Below are 15,759 nucleotides of genomic sequence, written 5' to 3'. Positions count from 1 at the left end.
GCGCACCCTTCCTCCTCCCCGCCTCCAGTGCGCAGGCGCACCCCACGGTTCCGCGCAGTAAGCGCTCCCAGCCCCGCCCACGGCGCCGCACACCCACAGACCAACGAGGAAGTGACAGGGGAAGAACTTTATTAGGCTCAGCTTCCGGCCTCAGCCGCGCGGGTCCCGCCCGCTCCAGGCCCGGGTCACGGGACGCCTCCGCCGCCCTCCTCGTCATCGTCGGCCTCCACGTCGAGGCCCGGAATGCCGCGGATCTGGCGCTGCAGCGCCCCGCCCAGCAGGGGCACGGCCTCCTCTTCGTCCTCAGGGGGTGGCGGCGGTGGCGGGGCCGCGGCCTCGGGGGCCGGCTCCGGGGGCATGGGAGGCTGCGCTGCCGCGCCCTCTGCACTCTGCGCGCCCCCTGCCACTTCGACCAGCGCCCCCTCATCCGGCGTGCCGCCCTCGGTCTCCTCCTGTTCCTTCTCCTCCTCGGGGCTGTCGGTGAAAGGATTCTCACCCTGCGGGGAGGGGCGCGGATGCTGAACGGAGGGAGGACCCGCGGGGCCGGGGCTGGGGGCCGGCGCGCCAGGCACCCGCACCTCACCTTCAAGTAGCGCTCCAGCTTCTTGCTGATAAGCTTGTTGTTGAGGATGCTGCGGGCCACCATGAGCGAGGACTTCTTGGACTGCTCCATCATGAGCTGCGGAGAAGGCAGGCAGGGCTGGAGAGGCTTCCCACCCCACACCCCGCCAGATTGGCGGGCCCCTCCCAAACCTGCACACCTCCACCTCGGGGGCTCAGCACTGCCAAGGATTCCAACCAGATGCATAGGTCTGTAAGTGTACCTTGGTTACAAGTGTGGGTGGGATCACTCTAAAAGCGTGGAGCCACGACCTGATTTGATCTTCGCTCAAATGCTCCATCCTTCCACACCATATTTACTGAATGTAATTGATTAAAAACATACATCTTTATAGCTGTATTTCAGAAATCTGATTTGCTTATATAAAAACTATAAGCAGTGAACAAATTAAGAAACCTACCAAATGCCAAATGTGCAACCCATAACAAGGAACCAACTGCCCTACTATGCAAGGAGCTCTTTAGGATCAACAGGGAGGACATAAAAGCAGGACTATAAATGTCAAACAGTATAAGTGATATACGTCCTTTTAATGCACAGGAATCCCACAATGAAGAATTATACCCAAAAATGGCAAAGTTGAAAAGAGACACTTCTACCCTGCTGGTGGGGGTCAACTGTTCACTTATTTTCTAGAAACAAGTTTGATAGAATGTATTGAAAGCAAAAATTTGTCTCAGTAATTCCCTCCCAGAATCTATCCTAAGTTTAAGAATTGGAAACATGCATGCGCACTGGTTGCAGTAGTGAAAAATTGGAAAGCACCTAAAATGTTCTTCAGTGGAAAAGTAGTTAAAGAAATCATACATTCAAAAGAACACCAGACAGTCCTTAAAAAAAAAAATAGGGCTCATTTGCCCCCTGGCATGATGAGAAAGGTGTGTGATGGGACAGTGTGCATAGCATGCCAGAGCCTTTTTGTCTAAGATTTCCACCGAAATGCTAGGTGATTTCCTCAGTGGTGCGAGTACAGGCAAATCTCACTTTCATTGTTATAATAACACATGTATAAAGCCATAAGCAGAAGGAAAATGATAGAGCTCTTTTTGTTGGGGTGGGGAAGTCCAAGTCCAGGACCACCACAGAACCCCAGCCAACTCTTTGTTTCATGTTTCAGAAAGCCATCTCACTTGCTGTTTCTACATTTTCTCTATTACTTGGGGAAAATATTAATAGACCTCATGCATGCTCAAAATCAAACAAGTTAAAGATGCACAATTAGGATACTAGGACAGACCATATCGTCAGCAACTTTCTCACTTGTCAACAGGCTATCCTCCTTGCTCTAAGTGCACAGATGGACACACCACAACTTCTCCCAACAGAGGCACATTTACATTGTTTCCAGATTTTTGCTACAATAACCAAACACCACTAGAATAAACTTAAATACTTCCATGCTAGTGCTTTTCATTCTACCAAACAGATTCCCAAAGTGATAGTGCCTCAGTACTCTGTAAAAGTTAAGTCAATGTACTTGTCCAGATGTTATCACTGGTGGATATGTTTGCTATAGGATGAAAGGGAAAAGAATGTATGCTGCCTCTCGTGGCACGTCCCTGCCTACCAGCAAATCTGAGTTCTCTGATATGCACACTGGGCCACCTGCCCAGTGTTTCTATGAGGTCATCTCCTCCATGACCTCTGGGTTTCCTAGCTTGCTAGCTTGCTCAGGAAGGCTTTTTGTAACTTCCAAGTAAATAAATAATCTTATAAATTTTGTTATCTTTTATTTTTCACATTTAAGATTTCTAGAATTTAATATATGGTATGAAGTAGGGGTCCAACTTTCTTTATCAGAAATTTATGAGATGAACTACTGTTCTTCCCACTGAACTGACCTACAGGTCTGTAATCCCTTACCCACAAATCTGAAATCCAGAAGGAAAAGTTTTAGGGGAAAACTCATTTGGTGGCAAAACATGAGATCTTTATTACCCCATTTAGTACAAGTCACTTGAAGAATTATTGATGGTTCAACTGCAAGGCATTTTCCCAGATCCTGTTGGGAACGTTAGTGACTGTTACCATGTAGCTGTTCTGAAATCCAAAAATTAATTCAAAAACATCTGGCCTTAGGGTTTCAGATAAGGGACCTGTACTGACTTGGACAAATACTAAGTTCCAAAACATACTGGGACCTTTCACTAGACTCTCTCTTCTGGTTCCACTGTTATCACTGTGCCAGTATCACTTTTTTGTTTTTAAATTGCAGTGTCTCTGTAAAAAGTTGTATCTGCTAACACAAGTCCCTAAACTCACTATTGCCCTTTGTAGAATTTTCTTGGCTATTGTTAGACTTAATTCTACAACATAAAACTTCAAAACAGGGGCTGGACAAGTGGCGCAGCGGTTAAGTGCACGTGCTCCACTTCAGCGGCCTGGGGTTCGCAGGTTCGGATCCCAGGTGCACACCAACACACCGCTTGTCAAGCAAGGCTGTGGCAGCGTCCCATATAAAGTAGAGGAAGACGGGCACAGATGTTAGCCTAGGGCCAGTCTTCCTCAGCAAAAAGAGGAGGATTGGCATCGGATGTTAGCTCAGGGCTGATCCTCCTCACACAAAAAAATAAATAATAATAATTAAAATTCTATGCATCCTATCACTAACACAAAAAAATTGCCCCTAATTTAAAACTTCAAAACAATTTCATCCAATCCGCCTGTCTACATTAATATGGGGAGAACTAGTCTTTGTTTTGTTTTGCTATTAAGTCTCCCATCAAGAGCACAGTATGTTCCTCCATTTATTTAAGTCTTGTTTCATACCTGGAGTTTAAGATCCTATACCTTTCTTCTTAAATCTATATTCCTAGTTACCTCATACATTTTGTGGTTATCGTGAGTAGATTTTTTCCCCATTTATGTTTCTAACTGGTTATTACTAGAATGGAGAAAAACTACTACTTTCTGTATGGATCTTGCATCCCATCCCCTTCTCAAATTCTATTAATTCTTTTTTTTTTTTTTTAATTTTTTCATTTATTTATTTATTTCCCCCAAAGCCCCAGAAGATAGTTGTATGTCATAGATGCACATCCTTCTAGTTGCTGTACGTGGGACACGGCCTCAGCATGGCCGGAGAAGCGGTGTGTCGGTGCACCCCGGGATCCGAACCCGGGCAGCCAGCAGCAGAGCACTCGCACTTAACTGCTAAGCCACAGGGCCAGCCCCTCAAATTCTATTAATTCTAAGACCATTTTGCTTGCATCATTCAGCTTTTCTAGGAATACAATCACATTATTTGCATATAAGGTTTTCATTTCCAGTATTTTATACTGATAATGTTGCCAGTTTCTTATTGAACCATCCCTGTATTCCAGACACAAACTTTACTTAGTTATAGTGTACAGTGGTTCCCCTTATCTGCAGGGGATATGTTCCAAGACCCCCAGTGGATGCCTGAAACTGCAGCTAGTACTGAACCCTTTATATACTGAGTTTTTTCCTATACATACATAGCTACAATAAACTTTAATTTATAAATTAGGCACAGTAAGAGATTAACAACAATGACTAATAATAAAATAGAACAATTATAACAATATACTGTAATGGAAGTTACCGTAGATCTTAGCAACCTCAGCATGTTTTGTTTTGTGAGGAAGATCAGCCCTGAGCTAACATCCATGCTAATCCTCCTCTTTTTGCTGAGGAAGACCGGCTCTGAGCTAACATCTATTGCCAATCGTCCTCCTTTTTTTTTCCCCCCAAAGCCCCAGTAGACAGCTGTATGTCACAGTTGCACATCCTTCTAGTTGCTATATGTGGGATGCGGCCTCAGCATGCCAGACAAGCAGTGTGTTGGTGCACGCCCGGATCCGAACCCGGGCCCCCAGTAGCAGTGCACACGCACTTAACCGCCTGCACCACCGGGCCGGCCCCATGCCTCAGCATGTTGATACCAGCTCAAGACAAGGTTGACATAAGGGAAGCCATATTGTAGAAAAGAAACCCTATTGTAACTTTGACCGACCTCTGACAAACTAACCCAGCTGGATATGCACCCTCCAGGAGATCTAACTGCTCTGTAGATTTTACGACCCCTGCTTGTGCATGTACCTCCCAACTGAGATAAGATAACTTTGTTCTTTTGAGTTCCTTAGGAATGTGATGACCCCTGAACAGAGAATCTATGCTAATAGCCATCATCAATGACAACTGAAAGATCTAATGTGGCACTCCCAATCTGTAACACCCAAGGGTTAACATTTGTAACCCCCTCCCCTATAACCCACCGGCCTATATAACTGCTGTAAGATTTTGTGCCCCTTAAGATGGTTCTTTTGGACATGAGTCAGCCATCTTCCCCCTTGCTAGCAAGCTGTAATAAAAAGCCCTTTCTCTCCTACCTCCTTGCCTCTTGACTACTGGCATGTCTTGCGGTGGGGAGAGGACCCCCCCACCTTGGGTGGTAACAATATGATTTTTTTCCTCTCCTTATTAAGTCGAGAACTTTCACCTTTTCACTTAAAGGAATCAATTTCTAGCTTCTCTTTGGCATATCCGAATGGCCGGCATCATTACTCTTGCGCTTTGGGGCTATTAAGTAAAATAAGGGTGATTTGAACACAAGCACTGCAATACTGCAACAGTCAATCCAATAACCGAGATGGCTAAGTGACTAACAGACAGCGTATACAGCATCGATACGCTGGACAAAGGGACGATTCATGTCCCAAGCAGGACAGAGAGGGACAACTCAAGATTTCATCAAGCTACTCAGAACAGCATATAATTTAAAACTTAGGAACTATTTCTGGAATTTTCCATTTAATGTTTTTGGACTGTGGTTGACCACACGTAACTGAAACCACAGAAAGTGAAACTGCAGATAAAGGGATACTTACTGTATTACACATTTGAATCACTACTAGATTGATAATTACTAACATTTTACTTAGCACTTTTATTCTTTAATAATAATCTACAATTTCTACTAATCTACAGTTTCATCTTGGTATTATCCTTATCAGATTTTTGGAATTAAGGTTAAAAAGGCTTCCAAAAAATGAATTAGAGGATAGACTTCCAGCATGGCAGCCTGAGAAACTCTGAGGACCTGCTCCCTAGTGAAACTCATGAAAACTATTAAAAAAACAACCATTTAAAGTCTCTGGAAATGGTCCTAAGGAATACAACAAATGAAGAAACATTTAATGAGGAAAAGCTACTAAAACTCAGTAAGAAGACTGTGAGTTGTGGTGGTTAAAACATGACCTGCTGCTTCCTTGCCTTCCACAGCTCAGCATGATGGAAACTCCACTCCAGACACTGCAGCTAAGAACACAGGCTTCCCTCTCTACCCAGCTCATCACAGTTGAGGGCACTATCTCCCAGGAGAGAGAATGTCAGCATCTCTCTCTTTTTTTTTGTTCCGCTGAGGAAGACTGGCCCTGAGCCAATATCCATGCCCATCCTCCTCTACTTTACACGGGATGCCGCCACAGCGTGGCGTGACGCACAGTGTGTCAGTGCATGCCCAGGATCTGAACCCGCGAACCCCGGGCCTCTGAAGCGGAGCGCGCGCACTTAACTGCTTGCGCCACCGGGCAGGCCCTCTTATCTTGCCCCTAACTACCTACTGCTGAGCCTAAGTTCCAGGCAAGTTCAGCAGAGAGTGGGGAGCTCCCTTCTTGTATCCAGCCCCCATTCCTGGAATGGAGACTTTACCTTGGGCATGGCATGCTGAAAATACTGGGTTTCACATGGCCCTAGCCTTGGCTTGTTAATAAAGCAGAGGTCCCATGCCTTGAGAGGCCAACCAAACCAAGAGGACCAGAGGCTACAGCTGTCTCCATCCCCATCCCTCTAATCGCTCCTAAAGCAGCAGTCATTCAGAGAAGCACTCCATGGACCCCACCCCCAGCTCCAGAGGCTGGGCTCAGAGATCTTGCCCAGGGGAAAGGCAGGCCTTGAAACAATGAGCTCCCAAATCTCTTCCTAAAGGTACTTACTTTAATTGCAAGAGCGTGGAGAAGTTCAAGACTAAGGGCTCTCTCAAAAACAATGGACGGTGTGAAGAAAAGCAATTAAAAGGAGACTAGTAGATTTGATAGCAATATAAACTAAACAGTCAGATGCCTAGGTTACTAGAGAGAACCAGTAACATAGCTAAGAGCAGCCTTCCTGGGTTAAGAATAAATCTCAAACAACGACTTCAAAAATGATCCCTGTGAAGGAGCCCATATTTAACTGGATCAGATTGGGGAGCAATTTAATGTCTCAAGGCATTGCTGAAAACAATAGAGCAATCAGCCAACAATGTGTGGAGTTTAACAGCTGAGTGTAGTCCAGGAAAGAGTCAAAGAGAGCCCTGTCAAAACCACTGTTATCCCAGGGTGGCGGTGCTCTTCTCCAGGGCCTCCTTCTCTAAGGCACAATATCAGAGGTTTCACATTGTGGGCATGAAAAAGACTTAACTAAAATAATTAGACTAGTCGCTAAATAAATAGATAAGCAAATACAATAACAACACTTGGGGGGAATGGGAAGAAGAAAAAGGCATGATGACACTGTTTCATCAAATAAAGAATATCAATAAAAAGACAAAAATTATAAAAAAGAAACAAATATGGGGGCCGGCCCGGTGGCAGCAGTTAAGTGTGCACGCTCCATTGCGGCAGCCCAGGGTCCGCAGGTTCGGATCCCAGGCGCATACCCAAACACCACTTGTCAAGCCATGCTGTGGTGGCGTCCCCTACAAAGTAGAGGAAGATGGGCATGGATGTTAGCCCAGGGCCAATCTTCCTCAGCAAAAAGAGGAGGATTGGCATTGGATGTTAATTCAGGGCTAATCTTCCTCACCAAAAAAAAATAAATAAAAAAGAAGAAGAAAAGAAAAGAAACAAATACGAACGTTGGAGCTTAAAGGTACAATAACTGAAATGAAAAATTCACTAGAAGGGCTCAACAGTAGATTTGAACTGGCAGAAAGAATTAGCGAATCTGTAGATCGGTAGAGATCATACAATCTGAAGAACAGAGAGACAGAATGAAGAAAAAAAAATGATTAGTGTCAGACAACCTAGGGACACCATTAAATGACCCAAAATATACATAATGGGAGCACCAGAAGAAGAGAAGGGAAAGAAAGGAGCAAAAAAATATCTGAAGAACTAATGGCTAAAAACTTCCCAAATCTGATGAAAAACTACACATACAAGAAGCTCAACAAACTCCAACCAGTAAACACAAAGAGATCCACAAAGACACATAATAAAAATCCTGAAAGCCAAAGACAAGGGAAGAATCTTGAAAACAGCAAGAGGAAAATGAATCATCACTTAAAAGGGAGCCCCAATAAGGTTAAAAGCTGACTTCTCATTAGAAATGAGGCCAGAAGGTAGTGGGACAACGTTTAAAATGCTCAAAGAGGGCCGGCCCTGTGGCTTAGCGGTTAAGTGTACGTGCTCCGCTACTAGCGGCCTGGGTTTGGATCCCGGGCACACACCAACACACCACTTCTCTGGCCATGCTGAGGCCGCGTCCCACGTACAGGAACTAGAAGGATGTGCAACTATGACATGCAAAACTATCTGCTGGGGCTTTGGGGAAAAAAAGGAGGAGGATTGGCAATAGGTGTTAGCTCAGAGCCGGTCTTCCTCAGCAAAAAGAGGAGGAGTAGCACGGATGTTAGCTCAGGGCTGATCTTCCTCACAAAAAAGAAAAAAAAAATGCTCAAAGAAAAAACTGTCAACCAAGACTCCTACGCCCAGCAAAATTATCTTTCAAAAATGAAAGTGAAATAAAGAAATCCCACGATAAAAACAACTGAGAGACTTTGCTGCTAGCAGACCTGGGAAGAAATTGTTATAAAAGGAATTTCTCCGAAGGACGTTCTTCAGGCTCAAAGCAAGCGATCCCAGGCAGTAATGTAAATCCATATGAAAGAAAAAACGTAATTATGTAATTATAAAAGACACTATAAATGCAGTATCTTTTTCTTGTCTTCTCAACCAGTTTAAAAAGCAGTTGTATAAAACAATATGTGTATATATTTTTGTATCATTTGGCCTATAACATATAGAAATGTAATACAGTTGTCAATAACAGCATAAGGAAGGTGGGGGAGTAAAGCTGTTTTGGGCTGATAAGGAAATGACTACAGACGGTAACTTGAATCCACAAGAAGAATCCAAATGAAGAGAACCAGAAATGAGAAATAAGAAGACTAATATAACAAAAGCTAGAAATATGTAATTGTTCTCTCTTCCTCTGTCAGCTTCTGTAAAAGACATAAAACTATATAAAGTAATAATTATACTGTATTATATTACTGGGTTTGTAACATATTAGATAAAATACTATGTATAACAGTAACAACACAAAAACCTATGTACAGAGAGCTACACGTCAGTAACTTCATCTCATTAAGTTGTTCACTGAGAAGTTAGTATATATAAGGTGAGGCCTAGAAAAACCACTAAGAAAATAATGCCCAAAAATGTAGTACAAAAAGATCATTAAAGAAATTAAAATGTTACACTAAAAAACAAAAGGAAGCAGTAAACAGAACAATAAATATAAATCCAGTAATATCAATAAAAATATTAAATGTGAATGGATTAAACAATCCAATCAAAAGGCAGAGATTGTCAAACTGGATTAAAAAACAAGACTAAATCAAACAGATCAAAGATCCAAATTTTAAGAGCTAAAACTCTTATAAGAAACATAGGGGTAAACCTTTGTGACCTTGGATTTGGCAATGGATTCTTAGATGATACCACAAGCACAAGGAAGAAAAGAAAAAAAATAGATAAACTAGACTTCATCAAAATTAAACTTTTGTGCTACAAAGACACATCAAGAAGGTGAAAAAACAACCTATGCAACAGGAGAAAATATTTGAAAATCATGTCTGATAAGGGACTTGTATCTAAAATATATAAAAATATATAAAGAACTCTTAACTCAAAAAGACCATACAATTAAAAAATGAACAAAGGATCTGAATAGACATTTCTCCAACAGACAAATAGTCAACAAGCCCATGAAAAGATGTTTATCAACAGCCAAGAATACTCTACCCAGCAAGGTTATCATTCAAAATGGAAGGAGAGATCAAAAATTTCCCAGACAAGCAAAAATTAAAGGAGTTTGTCACCAAGAAACTAGTGCTACAAGAAATGTTAAAGGGACTGATTTAAGGGGAAAAGAGAAGACCACAAATAGGAAAAATTATCTATTTCCATGATAAGAGGGTAATGGATACAAATTCACAAAAAAGAGGTTAGATATGATATCAAAAACATAAAAGGAGGGAGGAGGGGAGTTAAAGAGTAGAGCTTTCAGACAGAGGTCAAACTAAAGAGACCATCAATTCTGTATAGAAGAAGAAAGGAACAGAAAAGGACTACTAAAACACTGAGAAAAAAAAAAAGTTAAAAAATGGCAGTAAGTACATACTTATCAATAGCTACTTTAAACATCAATGGACTAAATGCTCCAATTAAAAGGCATAGGGTGGCTGATTGGATAAAACAACAAGACCCATATATATGCTGCATACAAGAGACACACTTCAGACCTAAAGCCACTCACAAACTGAAAGTGAAGGGATGGAAAAAGATACTCCACGCAAATGACAATGAAAAGAAAGCTGGGGTAGCAGTCCTCATATCAGACAAAATAAACTTTAAAACAAAAACTGTAAAAAGAGACAAGGGCATTACATAATGATCAAGGGAACAATCCAACAAGAGGATATAACACTTGTAAATATCTATGCACCCAATGTAGGTGCACCCAAATATATAAAGCAATTATTAACAGACATAAAAAGAGAAATAAGACAGTAACACAATAATAGTAGGGGACTTTAACACTCCACTTACACCAACGGACAGATCATCCAAACAGAAGATCAATAAGGAAACATTGGCCTTAAATGACACACTAGAACAGATGGACCTGGTAGATATATACAGAGCATTCCATCCAAAAATCGAAGAATACATGTTCTTTTCAAATGCACATGGAACATTCTCCAGGATTCATCACATATTAGGCCACAAAACAAGTCTCCATAAATTTAAGAAGATTGAAATAATATCAAGCATCTTTTCTGACCACAACTACCGGTATGAAACTAGAAATGAACTATACGAAGAAAATCAGAAAAGCCACAAATACGTGGAGATTAAACAAAATGCTACTGAACAACGACTGGGTCAATGAAGAAATCAAAGAAGAAATCAAAAAATACCTACCTGGAGACAAATGAAAATATGACATGCCAGAATTTATGCAATACAGCAAAAGCGGTTCTAAGCGGGAAGTTTATAGCAATATAGGCCTATCTCAACAAACAAGAAAAATATCAAATAAACAATCTAACAATGCACCTAAAGGAACTGGAAAAAGAAGAACAAACAAAGCCCAAAATCAGTAGAAGAAGGGAAATAATAAAAATCAGAGCAGAAATAAGTGAAATAGAGACCAAAAAAACAATAGAAAAAATTAATAAAACCAAGAGCTGGTTCTTTGAAAAGATCAACAAAATTGACAAACCTTTAGCTAGACTCACCAAGAAAATAAGAGAGAAGGCACAAATAAGTAAAATCAGAAATGAAAGAGAAGAAATTACAACAGACATCTCAGAAATACAAAAGATTATAAGAGAATACTATGAAAAGCTATATGCCAACCAATTCAACAATCTGGAAGAAATGGATAAATTCTTAGAATCATCCAACCTTCCAAAAGTGGATCAAGAAGAAGCAGAGAATTTGAATAGACCAGTCACCAGTAAGGAGATCGAAACAGTAATCAAAAACCTCCCCAAAAATACAAGTCCAGGACCAGACGGCTTCCCTGGTGAATTCTACCAAACATTCAAAGAAGACTTAATACCTATGCTTCTCAAACTCTTCCAAAAAATTGAGGAGGGGGGGAAGCTCCCTAACTCATTCTACAAAACTGACATTACCCTGATACCAAAACCAGACAAGGACAACACAAAAAAGAAAATTACAGGCCAATATCACTGATGAACATTGATGCAAAAATCCTCAACAAAATACTAGCAAATCGCATACAACAATACGTTAAAAAGATTATACACCATCATCAAGTGGGATTTATTCCAGGTATGCAGGGATGGTTCAACATTCGCAAATCAATCAACGTAATACACCACATTAATAAAATGAAGAATAAAAATCACATGATCATCTCAATAGATGCAGAGAAAGCATTTGACAAGACACAGCATCCATTTATGATAAAAACTCTGAATAAAATGGGTATAGAAGGAGAGTACCTCAACATAATAAAGGCCATATATGACAAACCCACAGCTAATATCATCCTCAATGGTGAAACACTGAAACCTATCCCTCTAAGAACAGGAACCAGACAAGGATGCCCACTGTCACCACTCCTATTTAACATAGTACTGGAAGTCCTAGCAAGAGCAATCAGGCAAGAGAAAGAAATAAAAGGGATCCAAATTGGAAAGAAAGAAGTGAAACTGTCACTATTTGCAGATGACATGATTTTATATATAGAAAACCCTAAAGAATCCACCAGAAAACTTTTAGAATAAACGAATATGGTAAAGTTGCAGGATACAAAATCAACGTACAAAAATCAGTTGCATTTCTATACACTAACAACGAAGTAGCAGAAAGAGAAATTAAGAATACCATCCCATTTACAATTGCAACAAAAAGAATAAAATACCTAGGAATAAACTTAACCAAAGAGGTGAAAGAGCTGTACACGGAAAACTATAAAACATTGCTGAAAGAAATTGAAGAAGACACAAAGAAATGGAAAGATATTCCATGCTCTTGGATTGGAAGAATTAACATAGTTAAGATGTCCATACTTCCTAACGCAATCTATAGATTCAATGCAATCCCTATCAAAGTTCCAACAATATTTTTCACAGAAATAGAACAAAGAATCCTAAAATTTATATGGAACAACAAAAGACCCCGAATAGCTAAAGGAATCCTTAGAAAAAAGAAGAAAGCTGGAGGTATCACACTCCCTGATTTCAAAATATACTACAAAGCTATAGCAACCAAAACAGCATGGTACTGGCACAAAAACAGACACACAGATCAATGGAATAGAATCGAAAGCCCGGAAATAAACCCACACATCTATGGACAGCTAATCTTTGACAAAGGAGCCAAGAACACACAATGGAGAAAAGAAAGTCTCTTCAACAAATGGTGCTGGGAAAACTGGATAGCCACGTGCAAAAAAATGAAAGTAGACCCTTACCTTACACCATACACAAAAATTAACTCCAAATGGATTAAAGACTTGAATGTAACTATGAAACTATGAAACTTCTAGAAGAAAACATAGGCAGTACGCTCTTCGACATCAGTGGTAGCAACATATTTTCAAGCACCATGTCTGACCGGGCAAGAGAAACAATGGAAAAAATAAACAAATAGGACTACATCAAGCTAAAAAGCTTCTGCACAGCAAAGGAAACCATCAACAAAACGAAAAGACAACCTAACAATTGGGAGAAGATATTTGCAAACCATACATCTGATAAAGGCTTAATCTCCAAAATATATAAAGAACTCATGCATCTCAACAACAAAAAAACTAACAACCCAATTAAAAAATGGGCAAAAGACCTGAACAGACATTTCTCCAAAGAAGATATACAGATGGCCAACAGACACATGAAAAGATGTTCAAAATCACTATCAGGGAAATGCAAATCAAAACTACAATGAGATATCACCTCACACCCATCAGAATGGCTATAATTAACAAGACAGGAAGCAACATGTGTTGGAGAGGATGTGGAGAGAAGGGAACTCTCATACACTGCTGGTGGGAGTGCAAACTGGTGCAGCCTCTATGGAAAACAGTATGGAGATTCCTCAAAAAATCAAGGATAGAACTACCATATGATCCAGCTATTCCACTGCTGGGTATTTATCCAAAGAACTTGAAAACACCAATGCGTAAAGATACATACACCCCTGTGTTCATTGCAGCGTTATTCACAGTAGCCAAGACTTGGAAGCAACCTAAGTGCCCATCAAGGGACGAATGGATAAAGAAGCTGTGGTATATATACACAATGGAATAATACTCAGCCATAAGAAACGATGAAATCCAGCCATTTGTGACAACATGGATGGACATTGAGGGTATTATGCAAAGTGAAATAAGTCAGAGGGAGAAGGTCAAATACCGTATGATTTCCTTCATTAAGTAGTAGATAATAACAACGATAAACAAACACATAGAGACAGAGATTGGATGGTGGTGACCAGAGCGGAAGGGGGAAGGGAGGAGGGCGAAAGGGATAATTCGGCACATGTGTATGGTGATGGGTTGTAATTAGTATTTGGGTGATGAACATGATGTAATCTATGCAGAAATAGAAGTATAATGATGTACACTTGAAATTTATACAATGTTATAAACCAATGTTACTGCAATAAACAAAAAACTAAAAAACAAAAAAAAAAAAAACAAGCACCAAACTAGAAGTCCTAAAACCTTGATTTCAATTACAGTTCTACCATCCTCTAGCTCAGGGACCTTGAGAAGGACAGTGAATTTTCTCACCTATAAATAAGGGTAATAATATATCCATCTCACAAGCTAGCTGTGAAGATTAAATGAGGTAGTACATATCAAGCACTTGGGAAAATGCACAGCATACAGTACTCAAGTGACTCTGTGTAACAGGAGAAAATGAAAGAAAGAATAAACTACATGGTGAAACCAAGTGGAAAAAAAAAAAAAAAAAGATGTTTATCATCACCAGCCATCAGGGAAATGCAAATAAAAAATAAATGGATACCACTTCACACCCACTAGGATGGCTAGAATCAAAAAGTCAGATGGGGCTGGCCCAGTGGCGTAGCAGTTAAGTTTGTGCACTCCACTTCAGTGGCCCAGGGTTCACCAGTTCGGATCCTGGGCGTGGACCTACTCGCTGCTCATAAAGCCATGCTGAGGCAGTGTACCACACAGAAGAGCTACAACTCGACAACTATGATACACAACTATGTACTGGGGCTTTGGGGAGAAAAATAAGTCACATAATAACAAGTGCTGGGGCCAGCCTGGTGGCGCAAGCGGTTAAGTGCGCGTGCTCTGCTGTGGCGGCCCGGGGTTCGCCAGTTCAGATCCCGGGCGTGCACCGACACTCGGCTTGGCAAGCCATGCTATGGTGGCGTCCCATATAAAGTAGAGGAAGATGGACATGGATGTTAGCCCAGGGCCAGTCCTCCTCAGCAAAACGAGGAGGATTGGCAGATGTTAGCTCAGGGCCGATCTTCCTCACACATACACAAAAAAAACAAGTGCTGATGAGATGCGGAGAAATCACAATCCTCATACATTGCTGATGGGAATATAAAATGGTGCAGCCACTTTGGATAAACAAAATACGGTATACCCACACAAGAGAATAGTATTAGGCCATACAAAGGAATGAAGTTCTGATATATGCTACAATGTGGATGAACCTTGAAAGCATTAGCAGAGCGAAATAAGCTTATCACAGAAAACCATGTATTACATGAGTCCATTTATATGAAATGTCCAGAATAAGCAAAAATAAGCAGATAGTAGATTGGTGGTTGCCTAAGGCTGGGGGAACATGGGGGGTTGGGGAGCTAAAGGGTATGGTTTCTTTTTGAGGTGATGAAAATGTTCTATAATTGATTGTGGTGATGGCTGCAAAACTGTGAATACATTAAAAACTATTGAATTGTACATCTTAAATGGGTGAATTGTATGGTATGTGATTTATACTTGAATAAAGCTGTTACCAAAAAAAAAAAAAACAAAAACTAAAAGCATTCCATTCATTTATACAGTCTGGAATTTTGAAAAATATAGTGTTTAAATTATCTCTAGAAACCAACTACTTCTGGTGCTAAGTATCTTTCATCACCCTTCCAAGACCCCTCCCCCCACTAGTTGTTACGGCTGTTTTTTCTTTTTTTTCTTACTTCTTTTAGGATCAATTTTGAACTTATATTTTGCTAGTTATCATTCATTTCACCTAGGTCGTACAAAAGTTTTAACGCCATGCACTGTCCATCCTCTGTAGTCTGCTCTCTCCCTACCCCTTTTATCAGCTGCCAACCCAAGAATCTGATCTTGGAAAGATCCCTACAAGATTTCCTCAA

At 40.7% G+C, this 15,759-nt stretch overlaps 1 protein-coding gene across 5 annotated transcripts in view; it reads right to left on the bottom strand.

Moving 5' to 3' along the window:
* Positions 1-112: 112 nt before the first annotated feature.
* AKAP8L (A-kinase anchoring protein 8 like) overlaps positions 113-15,759 on the bottom strand; it is a 34,221-nt gene continuing 18,574 nt past the window's right edge. For all 5 annotated transcript variants that reach the window (XM_004443531.3, XM_014797731.2, XM_087443685.1 and 2 more), the window contains 2 exons: positions 584-679; positions 113-497 (listed from right to left, as the gene is read on the bottom strand). In XM_004443531.3, coding sequence (XP_004443588.1) covers positions 186-497; positions 584-679 — 408 coding nt within the window. In that variant the 3' untranslated portion in view covers positions 113-185. The remainder of the gene's footprint in view (positions 498-583; positions 680-15,759) is intronic.

The sequence above is a fragment of the Ceratotherium simum genome, chromosome 18 (genome assembly GCF_057802395.1).
Source record: "Ceratotherium simum simum isolate JZ-2026a chromosome 18, ASM5780239v1, whole genome shotgun sequence".
Classification (NCBI taxonomy): Eukaryota; Metazoa; Chordata; class Mammalia; order Perissodactyla; family Rhinocerotidae; genus Ceratotherium; species Ceratotherium simum.
Note: the sequence above shows the minus strand (reverse complement) of the source record. Positions and strands in the feature narration are given on the sequence as shown.